General features: G+C 41.5%; 1 protein-coding gene across 4 annotated transcripts in view; it reads left to right on the forward strand.

The window, feature by feature from the left end:
• The window catches only part of kalrna (kalirin RhoGEF kinase a), a 149,987-nt gene that overhangs the window by 22,401 nt on the left and 108,356 nt on the right, over window positions 1–19,230 (forward strand). For 2 of the 4 annotated variants that reach the window (XM_086267605.1, XM_086267607.1), the window contains exon 1: window positions 9,388–9,470. The exons of the other annotated variants lie outside the window; for them this stretch is intronic. In XM_086267605.1, the coding sequence (XP_086123731.1) occupies window positions 9,392–9,470 (79 nt within the window). In that variant the 5' untranslated portion in view covers window positions 9,388–9,391. Of the gene's footprint in view, window positions 1–9,387; window positions 9,471–19,230 lie in introns of those variants that run through there. 4 annotated transcript variants of the gene reach the window in all.

Genomic DNA, 19,230 nt, shown 5'->3' on the forward strand with positions numbered 1-19,230 from the left:
GCTGCCATGTATCTGTGTACATCTAGAGAAGCATGCACTATATTCCCTACAGTAAACACTCTCCCATCCGAATCATTGAATTCAGATGTTCCAATCACGTTCATGGCCACAGATGAATAAAAACAAGCCCTTAGGTGTGCAGTGTCTGCTTCTGCAAACATTTGTGAAAGAATGGATCGCTCTCGGGAACTCAAAGAATTCCAGTGTGATATCCTGATATGATGCCAGCTGTGCAACACGTCCAGTTGAGACATTTCCACTTCAAGAGTTGGGCTTGGCGTCTTACTTCCGGGGAAAGGAACTTTTAATGCTTCGGCATAGTACGGCACAATTTAATGCTCCAAACTTTGTGGAGCAGTTTGGGGATGTTCCTGTTCTAACATCTCTGAATCACAATACATAAAGAAAGGTTGGTGTGGAAACACTGGGCCTGTGCACAGTCCTGCCCTGATAGAAAACCTTGGGATGAATTTAGAGTGGAGACTGTGACCCTTCTCATCCAACACCACTGTCTGACCTAACAATTCACCTGATCAGAAATTCCCAAAAACACACTCCTAAACCTTGTGGAAAGCCTCCCACAAGAGTTAGAGCTGTTATAGCAGTAAAGGGTGGGCCAACATCTTATTAAAGCCTACGGATTAAGAATGGGATGTCTCAAGTCCATACGCATGTGAAGACATTTACATACCTGGCATCAAGAGTCTAAAGCAAAGTACAGTACAAAAGACAGGTGATGAAGAGGCTGCAGGTAAGGTGGAGCGGGTGGCAACAAGCATTAGAGGTGATTTGTGACTAAAGGAGAGCAGCAAGAGAGAGCGGTGAGGTTTACAAGATGACAGTGAGACCTGCTGGTTGGTGTGGGGACGGAGCTGGAGGAGGCAGAACTGAATATTTTCAGTCAAGGCTCCTGCGAGTGCCTTTGAATGGACTCATTTTTCTACGAAGGTTTGAACTTTGAGAGTGTCTAAACAAGAGAGAAAAGTGTGAAAATGTGAAGTTCCATGGTTGGAGTAAAAGAGGGAGACCGCAGAGATGATTCATGGATTTAATGAAAGAGGATATTGGAGGCTGAAGATTCTGAAGAACTGAAGAAGCTTCTCGGATGAGAGGTGAAACGTCTTCAAGCAACTTAAAGAAGTCCAGACGCTTTTCTTTCCAAGCTCCTGAGACTACGATGACCTGGATGACTGAGAACCTTCACAGACAGGATATCAGAGGGTTGGGTGATAGGGGATGTTAGGGTTCGATGGAGGCAGATGATCTGCTCTGGTGACCATTAAAGGGGCCAGTCGAAAGAAAAGGAAGAAATGGTGACAATAAAGTAAGTCCAACGGTAAGTGCCCTGTAGTAGTAGCTGGCAGCTGCAACATATTATGCACATGCTTGTTACACTCATTCCAGCTATTTGACTGTGTCATGGTCCTGGCTCATTTTGACCCAGCGTTTTGTGTTTCCTTGAAGTTCATTTTTGTGCCTTGTGTTTATTCTGATTTTGTACTAGTTTAGGGTTGAACCTGAAGTTTAGTGTTTTATCAGCCCTACCTGTGTCTGTCCTCGGTGCTCTGTTCATGTCCCTGTGTTGTGTTGTAATTCAGTCTGTGTGTTTCCTGCTCTACTTTGAAGGCTCGTGTTCTGGATTTCCTGTTCTATTCTGAAGGTCTGTGTCTGTTGTCATTGTGTTCAGCTTGTGTCCTCCAGTCATCATGTGTATTCAGATCAGCTGTTCTTCCCTCCTGTGTGCGATTACCCGATTACCTTGTGTGTGTATATTTAGTGTGTTCGTCGTCGGCTCGTCTGTGTTCTATGGTGTTTCGTTCCTGTCGCTGTGGCTCTCTGCCCCGCACCCCTTTTGTATGGTCTCAGGTTTGTCATTTAGTTCTCCCAGTTTAGGTTTCTTCAGTTGTTTTGTCATGCCTCACTGCCTGTTTTTGCCACTCCACCACTTGTAAATAAACGTCACTCGAATCATCAGTCACTGCCGCATTTTGGGTCCTCCTTTTCCTCCAACACCGCACGGCTCACCCCGCCAGCCGTGACAGACTGTAGCTCAGGTGATAGAGCAGGTCACCTACTGATTGGTGGTTCGATCCCAGTTTCTGCATGTCCTTGGGCAAAATACTAACCCCATGTTGCTCTCCGATGTATCCATCAGAGCATGAATGTTAGATAGGAAGCACTTAGCGAACAGCTTAGGAGAAAGTGCAGGTGTGATTGGGTGAATGAACAAGTTTATGGCGTTATTTTTGTGCCACTATTCTGAGCGCACGTAAAAATAAATTGCAGGTGCAAGTGTTGCATTTTGTGGAGAAATTTATTTTGAGCTAAGAAAAGCTAAATTTGAGTGAACAAAATTCATTGCTGCGTGCAAAAAATGTATTTCAGTGTTTGCTATTATCCACACACACACACACACACACACACACACACACACACACACACACACACACACACACACACACAACAGCAGCCCCTCTCGCTCAGGTTTTGCACTTGCTCGCGCTCTCAATATTTCTGCCCGTGCACGCTCAACTCTTTACTGATGCGATTCGTCCCGGACTTCAGCTACAATGAAAAAGACACAAAGCTGGAGTTATTCTGTCTTTATGCTGTCAGCTGCCTCTTCTCCTCTCATTCTCCTCCCTCTCCTGTTGCTACTTCAATTATGAAACTGATCAATGATCAGCTGATCGTCTCTCTTGTTTGTTTATCTCCCACTTTGCGCCAGAAAGAGGAAACCAGCGGATGTCGCGTTAAACAGCAGCAGCACGTTTAAGCTTGATCAGCTGTTGTTAGAATTTATTTAATATTAATTTCTAGTATCAGCTGATGTTTGCTGGAGCCACAGCTGTAAAGCTGATGGTCATGATATCGGTGTGGATACATGAAGGTGATACAAATCATACATATATACCAACAAGACTGTACATCACTGTCACAACAGCGTTTGTTGTAGTTCAAAGGCTTTATGGTTTTTCCTGTAATACCTGGTGGTGTAGTCGGTGATTTTTTGTCAGTTCAGCTTTATATATTATGTTTAACCCGAGTCAGCTGGTGGGTAACTTTTCTGAGTGGGTTTGAAAACATTAGAGCACTTATGCAAATATGTGATGTCTTGATGAATCGAGCAGATATTTGAAGTTTACACAGAAACATTCTCACATGAAAATATCTTAAAAGTTTATTTTGTGACCCAGACAGAGTAATATTTCAAACTCCGCCCCTCTGTGTTCCTCCGCCACTGCCTCGTTTGTAGTGATGTGTCGGTTGCAAACGAAATGGCTCTTAGAGCCGGATCTTTGACGTGAATGGCGCGAGCTGTCTCCTTATTGCGAGCCGTGTTTTTTTTTTTTTCCTTTCTCTCACCCTCTCTCTCGCACTTTTTTCCGCTTCACTCCGCACGTGAGCCTTGTGCTTTGCGCTGAGCAGAGGGGGGTCCTCTACAATACAGGTCGATCACTTCTCACTGGCCTATATCACCACAGGAATAGGCTGCAAATGTTGTGTTCAGTGGTCTTGAATCATCGCCTCCTGACCAATCATTCTGCAGGAAAGTGTTACCATATCTGAAAGATCCCTCAGACACGAGTACACAGACAGTAACGTTTTCAATAGCATGTAATGTCTTTGTGTTTCCTTTATGTGCATCAGTAAGAAATATAAATTCTTCAATTCAAATTTATCTCCTGATATTTTCATTTTGGCTCCAATTTTACAGCATCTTCTATAAGCTTTACATATGATGCTCAAATGCAACACCTATTTGTACAGTTTGCTCTTTCAGGAGGACTCCACTTTAAAGAATAAAAACACAAACGGAAACATAATTTAAAGAAATACTCAATTACAATTCATCACATACTCAGGTATCTGATAGCGCTGCATACGTCTGTTCACTTACACAGCAGAGTTACAGCTTTTCAGACACTAACCGATATTACAAACAAAAATGGATTAGATACACATTTTCAACAGTATCAGACTGCTGTCTGCTTCCCCCAGCTGACACACAACTTCACACAGCACTGCTGCAAACAGGCAGACACACAAACCTTCCCTCGTCAGCAGCTGGAGTAGCTGACCTGCACAACACTGAACAACACATCATAAGGAAATTTGAGAAGCCAGTAAATGTCCTGATTTAAATGTTAACATGTCTTGAGTCAGCTGATCTCAATGCGTCACGTGACAGGGTGAGGAAATGTCTCAGACTGGTTCATGTGATGAGGGTCATCAACCCTGTGAAGGGACAGCTCCCACCGGGGCTGAGATACCTGGGTCTCATCAGCGTTTGATCTTAGAACTGAAGAAACTTTTCAAGAAACTTAAAAATGTCCAGTCGCTTTTCTTTCCAAGCTCTTAGATTAGCTGCTCAACTACAACAGCACCTTCTAACAGCTACTGTGCTCCTGGTGCACATCCTAAGACTGGATTTAGAATAAAGCCTTTGCTAAATCAAACATTTGGCTGCGTCAGGTACCTTTGGCAGCAGCTAAAGGTACCTGTGTGTAAAAGTCACACCAGCCATCTGTTATTATTAAAATGGCAGGCAGTGGCTCTGGCTCATAATTAAACAAGAGAGCACTGCTCATCTGTAATGTTATAATTTTGATTGAACAGGTTAACAACATTATTTCTATCTAAAAACTGTTTATTTCTCTCTGATTGACGCTGATTCCTCCTAGCTGACATTAACATAGATCCAGAAGCACAGCAAACAGACTGCTTCTTATATAAAGCTTCTCTACTCTGAGCACTCAAAGCACTTTTACACAACTTGTATGGCGTTATTTTTGTGCCACTATTCTGAGCGCACATAAAAACAAAAATTGCAGTGTTGCATTTTGAGGAGAAATTTATTTTGAGCGAAGAAAAGCTAAATTTGAGTGAACAAATTCATTGCTGCGTGCAAAAACTGTATTTCAGTGTTTGCTATTATCCACACACACACAACAGCAGCCCCCCCTCAGTTTTTGCACTTGACGAAATGCAATATCCTAGAATCCATTTGGTCTAAAACTCAAACGAGTAGTGATGGGATTTCTGGCTCTTTTTAAAGAACCGGCTCTTTCGGCTCCGAACCGGGTCTTCAGGTTGTTTTGTTGCTTTAATTAATTTATTATTAATAATAATATAAAATTATGCACAAAAGGAATTACTAATGTAAAAAAAAGTGCCTTTATATATATATATATATATATATATATATATATATATATATATATATATATTAGGGGTGCAACAATACACAAAATTCACGGTTCGGTTCGGTACTTTGGTGTCACGGTTCGATATTTTTTCGATACAAAAAAATGTTCATGCCTTTTCAATTTGTCATTTATTAAAATTATGAATATATATTTTAACTCAAAAGTACAGTTTTTAAATTTAATGCTGTAATAAATCTATCTGCTTGAGAAATCACTCATCTTTGGAAAAGAGAGTTTATTACAGAGAAATGGCTCTTTCCAAAATAAAAGCTATACTATACGCTTCTTCTGGGCTATATTCTCAGCAGCATATTAAACATATCATCATTAAACATAAGGAGAATCCTGTGCTAACGGCTGTCTAAATGACTCGGGTAAAGTTTGTAGCATGCATGCTTGTTGTTTTTGTCTGCTTCCTCTTGTCTTTGCACTAGGATGATGTCGGAGTAAATGTGCAGTCATATTCGTTGTGTTCCCACTAGTGCTGTCAGCGTTAATCTGAAATGACGTTAACGCCACAACACGGCAAATCTCCGTTAACGAGCTACCGCGGATCGCCCCGTGCGTGGGGCTGGACGGCGTCAACACATTAACGAGCTAACTGCGCTAACACACTAGCTCCCACCCATGTAATTGAGCATTGCATGGCACATCCAACATACTGTTTTACTTTAGTCCATGACTCGCTTACCTTCAGGGTCATACGTCACATGAAGACCAAAATAATTCCAAACGCCAGATCTGAATGAGAGTGGGGGAGGTTCAATTTGCCATGTTGCAACGAACTTAGCTTCTGTCTTGCTAGCTTGCCCTGCGCTCAGTGGATCTGCACTCGGTGGATCTGTGCTCGACAATACATATGCGTACCGAACCGAAAGCACTGTATCGAACAGTTCAATATCGATACAAGTATCGTTGCACCCCTAATGTTTATATATAAATATTTACGGTGGCCCCTAGAGACAAAACACGTACAAACTCCAAAGCACATTTCTAGCATTAACTGAACTTCGAAACAGAGCTACCTAGATCACTTAAATTACACAACTGAAAGCATATGTGTATTGTTTGTGTATTTATACACAGGCACTCATATATATTCAAATAATTAAAAAAAAAAAAGTTCATTCACTTGTTACTACCACACACCAAATCCAGTCGTTGGTACTTGCTGGCTTGTGTAGCCATGAGGGAACCAAAGCTCAACACTGCACCCTAGCATCCTGGAGCACTCCTGTTGTGTTTGTACGTGCTGTGTGTCTAGGGGCCACCGTAAATATACTTTTATTCATTCACTCCACATAAAATGTAATAAACAAATCATGTAATACAAAAACCAACTAGTCACAGTTCAACTTTTAACTATTTAAATTTTCAGCTTTTTCCTTTTCAACATATTTAAAGTGAAAAGAACACAAAACACTGCAAACCACAACACAATTAAATATAAATTATAATATGAAAACAAAAAGAAGTTGCATATTCTCTGTCATATGGACCTGCATGAATAAACTTTCTGAATCCTTTATCATCTGCAACTGAAAATAGTTGTGGATGATTACTATACCTTTCTAATGTGACATTGTTGTCCCTGGCTCTCTCTCTCCCTCCCGCTCTGTTCCTGTGCTACTGAGTGTTTAATTCTGCAGTTAACTGAATAAGACAGGATCCTGCTTCATACAGACCGCAGCCCTCATGCTTCTCACGCTTGTGCTTGGAATCCTGAAGGTCCCAGAACATATTTCACAAATGTGTGTGTGTGTGTGTGTGTGTGTGTGTGTGTGTGTGTGTGTGTGTGTGTGTGTGTGTGTGTGCTGAGTAATGTGGGAAAACCAAAAACACTCCTGGCTCTAATCTGAGGTAAAAGTCCTTGTAAAGGTTGTAAATGTGATGCTGTTCTTTGGAAGATACGCTCTCTTAAATTGAATAAAATGCTGTTAGTGCTGACAAAGTGTCCCGTGTAGGCAGAAACCTCCGTGGATCCTACCAGAACCAGATCAGACAAATTGGTTTTTAGTGTCGTTGACTACCGTGCACGAGTGTGTGAGCTGGAGTGATCAGACGTGTGTGTGAGTGTTGTGCTGAGTCAGCACCCTCCAGATGGCATCGCTGCATGCGTTTGGCATGCACCACAGATGATGTCATCACCCTCAAACAGACGCTTTGATGTGATTGGTTCATCTCAAATGAGTCAGATGGTGTCGATGGATGAGAGAAAAATAAAATATGCAGTCAGTTTATTATCAAGCTAATACTGCAGTAACAGACCGCTGTGTGCGCCTCGAGTACGACCACGTGGTGCTGCCTCGCAGAGTCTCTGTGATGTGATCAAGCAAAGTAAAAATGCAAATAATTCAACAGCCAAAGAAACCTTCATGAAGGAAGGACACACACAAGCGTGACACACATGAAACTGCTTTTTGAGGGTAAATACATGCAAGGACGAACATATTCAAGCTCTTACATAATTTCCTTAGTAGATGTGAGTATTTTGTTTTTATGGCCTTCTAACCAAGGATGCACTGACAGCCTTGAGACTTTAGGAGGAGGAAAAGGTTTTTGTTATCATGGTGGACTCAGTCAGCAGGAAAGAAATCAGGAATGATTAGACTGATGAACAGGCAGACACGACTGCCTCTCTGTCGAGGTGGGTCAACAGATTCTATATTGATATGTAACAATAACAATTATGACCTGTTTCTTCTGTAGAGTCTCTGCTGGCACCTCTCTCTCTCACACACACACACACACACACACACACACACACACAGCAGAGTTGAACAGGAAGTAGTCACTGCAGGGTCAGCATAAAAAACAGAAGACATTTAGCTTTTCACTGATACAAACTCAAACTCAACAGTGTACATATTTGTGTTTAAAGCAATATTTCCACCAACTTTGAAATAAATCAGAGAAATGCTGCTTGAAAAATGCAATGAACAGACAAACACAGATTTATTGAATTATAACAATTCTATTCAATTCAGTTTTATTTACACAGCGCCAAATCACAACAACAGTCGCCTCAAGGTGCTTTATATTGTAAAGTAGACCCTACAATTATACATACAGAGAAAAACCCGTATGACCCCCTATGAGCAAGCACTTTGGCGACAGTGGGAAGGAAAAACTCCCTTTTAACAGGAAGAAACCTCCGGCAGAACCAGGCTCAGGGAGGGGCGGGGCCATCTGCTGTGATTGGTTGGAGTGAGAGAAGGAAGACAGGATAAAGACATGCTGTGGAAGAGAGACAGAGGTTAATAACAGATATGATTCAATGCAGAGAGGTCTGTTAACACATAGCAAAAAGGAAAGTTTCCACTGTGGACGTATCCAAGTAGGATTAAATAAGTAGGTTGGCAGCTAATATGAGAGCATTGTGAGCATTGCCAGTTACGTTTACACAAGTATTGTGCTACCTGACTGATGGCTAAAACTTACCTGACAAAACTTCCTGCTTACCTCCAGCTACATCAAGAAAAGCACCAATTTTTATCATAGAAATCAGAGGATTCACACACACAGTATCGTCTCGTCCTCATTTCTGTCCTCTGTGCCTGGTTGGATGCCTCGTTCGTCCCGTCCACACGGGTACTTATTCTAGTGTGTTGTTTGTGTGAAACACCGATAAACTGCCACGGCCTGGCAGAAGCCACTGGAAACAATGAAGTACAGTGTCGTCATAACACGAGTGTAAAACCATCAGGAGTCATTGAGGTGAAGATGTCTTTCCTGCTTGGACAGATTTAAAGCCTCCAAGTGAACTTTCTAAAGTCTATTCACCCAAGATAGTTGGAAGCTGCTCAGCTGCAGATACCTTGCAAGACAAACACTGACAGAAATGTGATCATACATATTTCTTTTACTTGAAACATGTTGCCCAAGTGGAAACAAAGGTTATTCAGATAAAAACAAAGAAATAAAACAACACTCTATTAATCACGTTTCTTGCTTTTTTCCAGCAGCTGTCCCTTACCGAGCAGCAGCGTCCCTGTGGAGAATACATCATCTCCTGCTTCTGTCTTAGTGCGACCTGAGTGTGGTGGCTGGAAAGCACTTAGCTTGTACTAGCTCTCACTCTGCTCTGAGCATAGTTATGAGAGAGCAGTGTGTGGTTTGTGTTGGAGGACTGATGGATGTGGTTTTCCTCTGCAGGGAACACTGGAGGCGAGGCCATTAATATGTGCTTGTGTTCAAATGCACATGTGTGCGTATGTGAGAGGCTCGCGCTGGAAACCTACCCTGCTCTGTTTTACGCAGGTAATCTGTTGAAATAATGAGACAACAATAAGTGATTTATGTTCAGTGTAATGCTGTTAGTTATGGAGCAGCAGGGCACGTGACATTACAGTGAAATTACACAACTATTGAATGCTGTGGTATAAATCAGACAGCTCTGATTTCAATTAGAATTGCCTGTGAAAGAAGAACCATTCATACATGACCTTCATCACAAGTTCATACATTTTCAAATTGTGCCAAAGTGTCACTTTGGTAAAACTTATCTCAGAACAGACGATTTATAGTCAAACAAGAAGGACATTAGTCAATAATAACATGATAATAACTGTATTTCATACAAACTGTTTCCACAGGAGCTTATGAGGAACCAATAGTGGGAAAACCTGCACAAAGTACTATAAATGTTGCCATTCCTCAAACATTATTATGTTGGTTTTAACTAGAAAATGAATATAATGAATACGACACCACAGTGTTTGGGATTATGAAGCCAAACGTGATGATATTGGGAAGTGGCGCTAAATGATAGAATTAACTACAAGGGCAATGGAGAGGTCCTCTTCAGCACAGCTACAGACATGGTGTACTTGTGCTGAAGTACAGATACTAGTGTTAAAAAAATACTCAAGTTGAAGTACTGATTCAACTACTTTACTTGAGTAAAAGTGAAAACGTACTGACTCAGAGTAAGAAAGTGAAAGTAGCTCCTTGAAGAACATTTCTACCACCTATTTCTATGCAAAGCTACCTGAACCTTGTGCTATATTAATGTAATAATAATATGAGTAGATTTGAATACAAACTTTATTTGACTCTTAATTTTAATTCCAATGAAGGCACTCAGCTTGAATCTATTAAGTAGAAGATGAGCAGAAAAAAAAGAAGGAAAATCAAAATGATCTGTATTTTCTGCTGCTCCACTGTAGAGGGTGACTTTAGCTCTAACAGGAAAATGAGAAGGGACGAGTTAAAGTGGATCCAGCAGGTGTGGAACCCCAAAATCAGCTGTTGTGGCTCAGGGTGGGAAATAAAGTTGGTATGAAAGTGGAATTCAGTCAGTGCATCTGAGCATCATCAGCTTAACTTCATATGAATCTCTGCTACACTTGATGTAACCCAACTATGACCATAAGCACCACAGTCACTGTGCAGCAGTCACACTCTGCTATTTACTGTAAATCCATCACAGTGCAGCAAACTCACCTGTTCATCCTGCAGAGGGCTTTCATGCAAATGTAGGTTATGAAACTTTCTATATGTGTAGCTACAGAGACTTGAATTGTTTTAACATCAGGTTCAAACATGCTATGTTTCAGTTTAGGACGCTGTCATTTCTGGAGTCCATGGGGACTCACTTGGTTTTAAAGCCAGCCTCAAGTGGCTGCTAGAGGAACTGCAGTTGTTGGTGCTAATGTTTTGGTTTTATTGTTCCACCTTGGAGGCTACAGCTTGGTTTTGATGTTGTTACGACCCGGCTCAAAGCCACAACATAAAAAAAAAGGAGACGAATACCAGAGTATGGGTGAGAAGAGGTTTTATCTTAAAATGGAAAACCAGGTTGGCTAAAATGGCTGATGCCACCAAGGCAAAGACAAGTGAACTCTCTGGGAGCTTGCCTCAGGTATGCTTTTATCCACACCTGACTAGGTGTGGCCAATTAGCACCAGCTGGAAACATTGAGGAGATTAGGGGATGCAGAGGCACGTAACACCTCCTCCCTCAAAAGGGTTCCTCTAGGACCCCTAAATTTATTAAAAGCCCCTCTGAAGCCTTCATCCCTCAAAAATAAGCTTGAGCACTTTATTACCAGCTCTCCTTAGTACTAAATACTCACATTTCTTTAGTTGGCATCTTTAAGCATGGATGCCCCTACATGAGGATCTGAAGTTACCACACTGAACACACACAAAAAGTACCATGTGACCAACACAAAGGAGTACAACAGTCACAAACCCAAAATGATTATTCAGCCTGTTACAACACAAAATGAAAGCAGCCACGAATAACCACACACGGGCAGCACGGTGGCACGGTGGTTAGCACTGTTGCCGCACAGCAAGAGTTCAATTCCACCATCAGGCCGGGGTCTTTCTGTGTGGAGTTTGCATGTTCTCCCCGTGTTTGCGTGGGTTCCCTCCGGGTACTCCGGCTTCCTCCCACCGTCCAAAGACATGCAGCTTGTGGGGATAGGTTAATTGGATAATCCAAATTGCCACTAGGTGTGAATGTGCGAATGAATGTGAGTGTGAATGGTTGTCTGTCCCTGTGTGTTGGCCCTGCAACAGACTGGCGACCTGTCCAGGGTGTACCCCGCCTCTCGCCCCATGACAGCTGGGATAGGCTCCAGCGCCCCACGCGACCCTGAAAAGGAAAAGCTGAAAATGGATCATTAGTAGATTGATGGCACAGGAATATAGGCTGGCAGGAACACAGGTGGAAGGACAGCCTTCTTAGAGTCTAACAACTTTGTAAATTAACAGTGCCTCTAGACGCACTGAACTGTTAATCTAGATGCGAAATGCGTACATAAGATATTATTGAAATGTGAAATAGGTGTCTGTGTAATGGAGTTTTCAGCACATATGGGAAAAACTGGACAGAACCATGATACTGATATGATGGGTTTTGTCTACTGTATCTGCTAAGCCATTTATATATCACGTACTAATATCAGTAGAGCCAAATACCAAAAAGTGAGTCTTGTAAACTCAGTTTCACCAATCAGTACTATGTGCTCTGAGTTTATTCTGATTCACACCGACCTGATATGTTGTTTTTAGTTTTGTATTAGCATTACTCTTACCACTTTCTGCTAACAATGTGTAATACTACCACAAGATTAGTGGGACTCAAAGAGTTCTACTGCATGTTGTGCATAAAGTGTTTGAAAAATATCAAAAATGTGATCTTTGGTAACACAGTTGCATAAATATGGTGCACAAACATGAAGGTGGGAACACTCACCACTGCTGTGTCATAAAAAATCTAATGATCAATTTTGACGTTTAAAGCGTTTAGATCAATCAGTTGTTTACATCACAACACAAGCAGAACTGCATCACTGCAGCAGAAGACACATCGTCCACATTCAGAAGCACATCTCTGTGTAGTGACTGGTCTCATGATTTAAACAGGCAAATGTTCAGCATTCCTCATGTGCCGACACCGGTCTTTCATCGGTGTCTCATAGTGGACAGAAATTATTTTTTGGAGCGGCACAAATAATTTGTGTGGCATCAGATTTGATGCAGAACAGCTGATTGTTCTGTAAATAGTTTGAAATGTTTATTTAAAAAAACGCCTTGGCTGCATTTTTAGGTAAACAGCTGCAAAAAACTTTGTTGTTTGCAAAACTCAGTTTCTTTTTTGAAGAAGTAACTATATAATTAATTACCCAACATTGGTCATTATATATTATATTTTGCAGACAGAGTTACAGACTCTCTTCCAGACCACAGACTCATAATACAAGTCAGAGCTTTATACAAAAAAAAGAAAGTTGTGTTTTCAAAATTGGAGTTCAAGTTATTTTTACTTCCAATAGTGTTAACATGCTACACAGGTCATGAACAAGATTGTTTTAAATTTTCATTGTAAGTGGGCTAAAGCAGTTAATTAAAAGTAGTCTAACATAAATGCTGTAATTTGATTACTTTAATAAACATGTAACTTGGATGATTCGATGCTGGCGTGACCACAGTGCACACGTCTGCTGTTGCTCACAGTGGTCCAAGGGACGCTCAGGGAGACACATGAAACATTACAGGGAACATTGCAAACCGGTACTTTTGAAACGGTGCCGGTTTTTATTTTTAGTAGTCTCTTTTTTTCTGCAAAATGATAACCAAGTTAGCCTTTTCTGTTGATACAACATACCTGCTTTGGTTGGAACCGGTGCTTAAACAATGAAAAACACAAACTTTGTCCTAAAACCTCTCATGTTTAGCTGTTTTTTTGTAAAAAGATACCAATGATAGCCTTTCCTGCAGCTATAGGGCATATATGGTTTCACTCTATCAAACAAGAAGACAGCCGCATGTAGCTATGATGATGTTTGCTAGTTCACCTTACATGCATTAATGTAATAACGTGGTTAGCCTACTCAACGTAAATTACACACGAACAACATTAAGCTACTCACGCAGAGAAGAACGGCTGCTGCTGCATCATCATCCTCATCATTTCTGCTACACTGGCAGGGCTAGGGGCCAGGACTCTCCTCTTCGGGTTCTTGGGGGATGTTGCTAACTCGGTGCATTTCTCGGCTTTTAAAAAAACGCTATGCGTCGCCAGGTGTTTCATCAGATTTGAGGTGTTACCTCCTTTGACAGTATCACAGTATCAGCTTAAAGCACTTGTTGCTGGCTGCTGAGTTTGCATCTTTTGCTGTGAAGTACAGCCAGACTTTTGACCGCTTCGCCTTGGGCGTTTTTAATCTGTAGCTCTGCTCTAAAAGAACGTACGTACCTGGACCCGCCTACTATCCTCGGAAATGTAAAATGATTGGCTAGAATCCAAAGTGTATCACAGCTCAGGAAAAAAAATAAAGCCTCAAACGGCCCTTATAACCTCAAACGGTGATCTAACATCTTTGTAGCAGAATCTTTGTGAATGCGTTGTGTCTGTGAAGGTTCTCAGTCATCCAGGTCATCATAGTCAAAGGAGCTTGCAAAGAAAAGCGTCTGGACTTCTTTAAGTTGCTTGAAGACGTTTCACCTCTCATCCAAGAAGCTTCTTCAGTTCTAAGGTCAAATGGCGGAGAGTCCCAGATTTAAACCCAGTGGGAGTTTCCCCCCAAAGAGGGACAAAAGGACCCCCAATGACTTGTGAATGTGTTGTTGACCTGATTCGGCTCACAGCCTTGTGCAGCCTTATTTCTTCCAGAGTACCTATGTGACACATCACTGAGAGCTCTACTTCCTAAGACATCCCTGTCGCTTGGAAACTTTATGCCAAGAGCTTGTTAAGGACTTTAACACAAATGGACAAATAGATCCAAACAGCTGATGTAACCCAATCCTGCCAGCGAACACATGCCAGCGTGACAGGATGGAAATGGGACTTTCATCTGATGGTTAGAATGCCAACTGATTGATTTGGAAAAGGGATAATTACTGCTCAGCCGAACTTTTAGGGATTCAGTTTCACGTTGCATAAGTTTCACATGTAAGCGTAGCGGCATTAAACACGATAGACACCACCATGTGTCACTGTGGCAACACGTGAAGCTGAGGCAGCTGTTGCCAGAGTGCTGATAGCTTCACCTGTTGTGAAGACACACAAACTCAGCGTGTATGTGAATGCGTGTTATACTACGGCCTTTCACAGTCGTGCACATGACAGGTTTTGCATAAAGCTGTTGAACTGGCTGATTGTTATTTAAAACTATTAGAGCACGCATACAGGCTATCGTCCTGATACACATCAGGCTCCTGTGCTCATCTGGGAAATGAGCCTGTTTGGTGTAATAACTGAAATGAACGGTCATTGTACTGTGGTCCCTGAAAGCATCCTCTGTGTCACCTTCACTGTTTGCTGAGACTGTCTGGACAGTTACTACGTGAACAGACTTAAAGCTGTAAGTGTCTGAATGCTGATATCGCTGCTACATTTCAGTAATCAGTGCTTACTGTGAAGCTGCCTGTGAGTTGGTTTAGTCCACGTCATGTGTGCATGGTGAAGGAAACAGTATGAAGATTTTCAACTGTGCTGCATGTTGACCTTTAACATCTAAACATCTGGAAGAGTCCAGCTATGCCTGTGTGTGTGTGTGTGTGTTAAGAATAGACCAGTGACATCACTTCCTGGCTGTGTGACGTTGAACACTGTAGTGAAGCATGTTTCATGATGGAACCTGTGTATTTTTTTCCATATGTGCATAGTTCCTGTTTCATGTGTGCTGGCAAGTTTTTAGTGTCTTCCTGGTTACCTGCCTGGCAACCATGACTACTGGTTAAATACATGAACCAAAGTAGGGCTGCAAGAATCATCGTCTAGATACTTTCAATAGAAAATGACTTTAAATGCTTTACAAACTCATTCTTTCACTTGCAGAAATAAATCCACAGACACACACACACACAAAAAGAGGTGAACGTGAACACACACCAAATCAACCAGGAGACACAAAACTCTCACAACTCTTCTTTCCTCAGTCAGAGGAATGTCACAAAGCCTCCAAGAAGACAGAGCCATAGTTTAGATTGTATAAATCTAAACTATGGTATAAACCAGCGGTCCCCAACCCCCGGGCCTCGGACCGGTACCGTGAGTCATTTGGTACCGGGCCGCGAGAGTTGAGACTAAGGTGTGAAATGTATGGTTTTCGGGTTTTTATCATTTACTCGGTTTTCCTGGGTCTTTTCACGTGTGTTATGAATAAATCTTCTTTTTTCGGTACCAGTACTGGTTTTATTTTGTTGTATTTATCCGCGACACCTTAAAGGCCGGTTCGTGAAAATATTGTCGGGCATAAACCGGTCCGTGGCGCAAAAAAGGGTGGAGACCGCTGGTATAAACCGTAAACGGTAGTGGTAGCGCATGTTGATGGTGTCATCAAGTTGAGCCTGTTTTGATCGAAAGCATCGCAGCGGCTGCAAGCATTGAGCTAACATGTGGGGAGGAGGAGGAGGCGCTCATAAAGAAGACCGGTGCAACGTCAGTCATATGCACCTGGTTTGGGTTTAAGCAGTCAGATGTTAAGCAGCAAAACATCATCTGCAAAATATGCCACACGACAGTAATAGGGAAGAGACGAAGCACGTTTTGGAATATGAGGAAAGCCAAAAACTGCGCTTCCTCCACTTCCGTAACATTGATTCCTTAATGTTGAATTCTCTCACAGCGGCTCTATTCCCATGTTGTTGCAGTATATTAATGACTAACTTTGTATTGTGGATGAATTATCTCAGTTGTTCTCCTGACTGGAGTTTGGTCTGTTTACAGCATCCTGCCATGCGATTGCATTTGTGCCTAACCATCAGGAACCCTCACGTTAACTTTTATCGAGTGGAAAAAAGTTAGCGTTCATCCTCCAGCTTCACTGTGTTTATGTTATGCTAACATAGCTGTTTTGCTAGCGGTCACATAGCACATCATTATATACCAGCTAGCCCAACTTCAGTAACCCTACAAACGTCACTGCTGTTTAGTTTTCTGTCTTCATTTATGCTGGAAGTGATAACAGAGCTGTACGTTTGAATTTTTCAGAAATCTCTCAGTCAGAACATGCTATATCATGTTTAGGTGGAAGCTAGCGAGCTAACTTCCTGCTAACTTCTAACTCTGTTATATTTAATAAATCCTGTTTTCATGGATGCCTGGATGTTTAACTTCATAGTTACACCTGGTAAAGCAGCAACGCTGATCATTTTATTAAAGATGAAAGAATTTAGACAGTTTTTAACTCTCAGTGATGCTGCAGTGTTTGTGTGACTTTTGGGACCTGAAGATACGGTATACAGAAGAAAAGAATATATGGCAATATATATCATTACCGCACATTCTTCACATTATGCTGCAATATGGATTTCAGGCCATATCGCCCAGCCCTGAAGTGGGTGCCTTTTTAATGAAAGGTGGAGTCACAGTCACAAATTAGCATCTTGCCAGATGAGCAATTATCACCAACATAGCCTTCCAAGTTTAATCCATAAATTTTGGCAGCAGCAACAGAATGCTTTGAAAAAGTGTGTGTGTGTGTGTGTGTGTGTGTGCATGGGGGCTGTTGGTCAGTTTCCTCTAATCCGGTTGTTAAGTGATGATGAACCCTGCTTCTGGGTCCAAATGTTCATTAAGTTTGTCTTAATGTGTTTCAATGCTTTGTATCTTGTTCTATCTGAAGCTGAGTACCCTTCATCAACATTTGAGTTTTTGCCAAGGTTCGTATATTAATTCAATACAGTCCTTTTTTAAATGCAGACTTTGTTGTAGGGATGACCAAAATCTCATATCCCGATATAAAACATCTATCGTCCGATAACGATATAAATCACAAAAATGTAACATTTTCTGTAAACTCTGTGAATCTCGGGCAGGTGAAGTGTTTCCTGCTGGGCGTCGTGTAGCTGGAGTCGAGTGTTTTAACCGACGCATGAAACGATACATTTTTTGACATAAGTTGTAACGGCCGCCGTCTCGTTTTTTACTTCTCATCCGTAAATAATCTGCATCTTTCAGGTGATTCAGTTTATTTTGAAAAGTCTCAACAGGATCTTGAGCTTTATTGTGAAAGGTTTATGTGGAACACGCAATGGTGTTACCGTCGCTGTTGCTAACGACAACCCATTAACAAAACAGTCGCTTGTCCGTCCGTAGTGTGGTTATATTAAATATAAGAGAAAGATTGAACTTTACGAAATTAATAATAACTACAGTGACATCAGAACATGAAAAATATTGCTGTAAACAGTTTATTTTGCGACACCACGAAACAAATGATAGCGTAAAATGAAACGACAGACGTTTTTATATTGTCATCTGATATATATCGTTATATCGAACAGCCCTACTTTGTTGTGCTGTGCCTGCCCTTCAAATTGAAATTTCAGTTCACTTAACTTAAACACAACGCACACATCTTCTTCCATTAGTAGCAGCTAGCAAATGTTTCAGGTGGTTTCTGGATAATTTCAGTGTAACTGTAAGGACGCACACATGCACACATAAATGCATATTAAACAGCCACATGCTTCTGTAACCACAGCTGTGTCACTACCATAGAATGACATGAGATGAGGAAAACTCACGTTAGATTAAAGGTGTGTGACAGACTGAAAGCATGAAGACGAGCCACCATCAAACCAACCATGCCCGACACTTATGGTTCATTTTCACACTTGTTGTTCTGCACCTACTCAGACTGATAGTGACATGAACAACATAGTACAAGGTCACACTCTTTGGTCATCATCTTTGTCTTTTTGGAACACCTGCATAGAAAAGCTTCCAAAACAAAAACCAAAATATATGAGACTTAATTAAACATGTAACAACTTCTAGTTCCTGAAAACGTGTGTATTTAGCTCTTGGTTGAAACAAAACCCAGTCCTAAGAGCCTGGGGCAGAGCTTTTGGTTTGAATTTCATGCTCTGATGGTCCCAGTAAGTTCAAACCAGAGTGTGTCGCGTTGCTGCAGGACACTGTGGTAGCTGTGCTCATTATCTGTTGCCTTGAATTCAGCATAAATCTCCAACACATTGCCCAAAAGTGTTTCACGGCACAGGATAAAAAACAAATGGGTGAATGTGGCCAAAGAAAGAGAGAACATGCTGAGTATGTACTGGTTTTATGCACAAAATAAAGTCCGTATTCACCGAATAGAAGAAGAAACACATCCAGTGTACCTCCATGATGGATTGGACTGTACCACAGTACTTGGCAGCTGTCTCTCTTTCCCCATCTTTTTGTACATACGTCGTTGCTACTTTTGAAAAAGTAACTGCCGCAGAGGATAACATCTTTTGTCTAAGGTGCTGTCTAATTGCATTGGTGATTTCAGTGTGTCTCTGTGAGCCTGCTGGATAGGCTGACTCGCTGCACACGCTCGCTTTTATAGACAGCTGAGTGGAAGATTCATGTTCACAACTGCTGCATTGTTTTTCTTTGCCTTCATGTGCTCATTTTTCAGCAGTTTAGGCAATTACATACATTAGGTATTGCTTTGCAATGCAGCAGCCATAGAGTTTGTTCTTTGTTAACTACGCTTATCCAAAGTAGTTCAAAATAACACACGATGATCCAACTCAAGGGGCAAGCTTCTGCTAACATGAGCACAGTA

Source organism: Aulonocara sp. 'chitande type north' Nkhata Bay, linkage group LG16 (genome assembly GCF_057382095.1).
Source record: "Aulonocara sp. 'chitande type north' Nkhata Bay isolate Kocher_YH1m ecotype deep benthic linkage group LG16, A_spYH_male_GT1.1, whole genome shotgun sequence".
NCBI classification, from domain to species: Eukaryota; Metazoa; Chordata; class Actinopteri; order Cichliformes; family Cichlidae; genus Aulonocara; species Aulonocara sp. 'chitande type north' Nkhata Bay.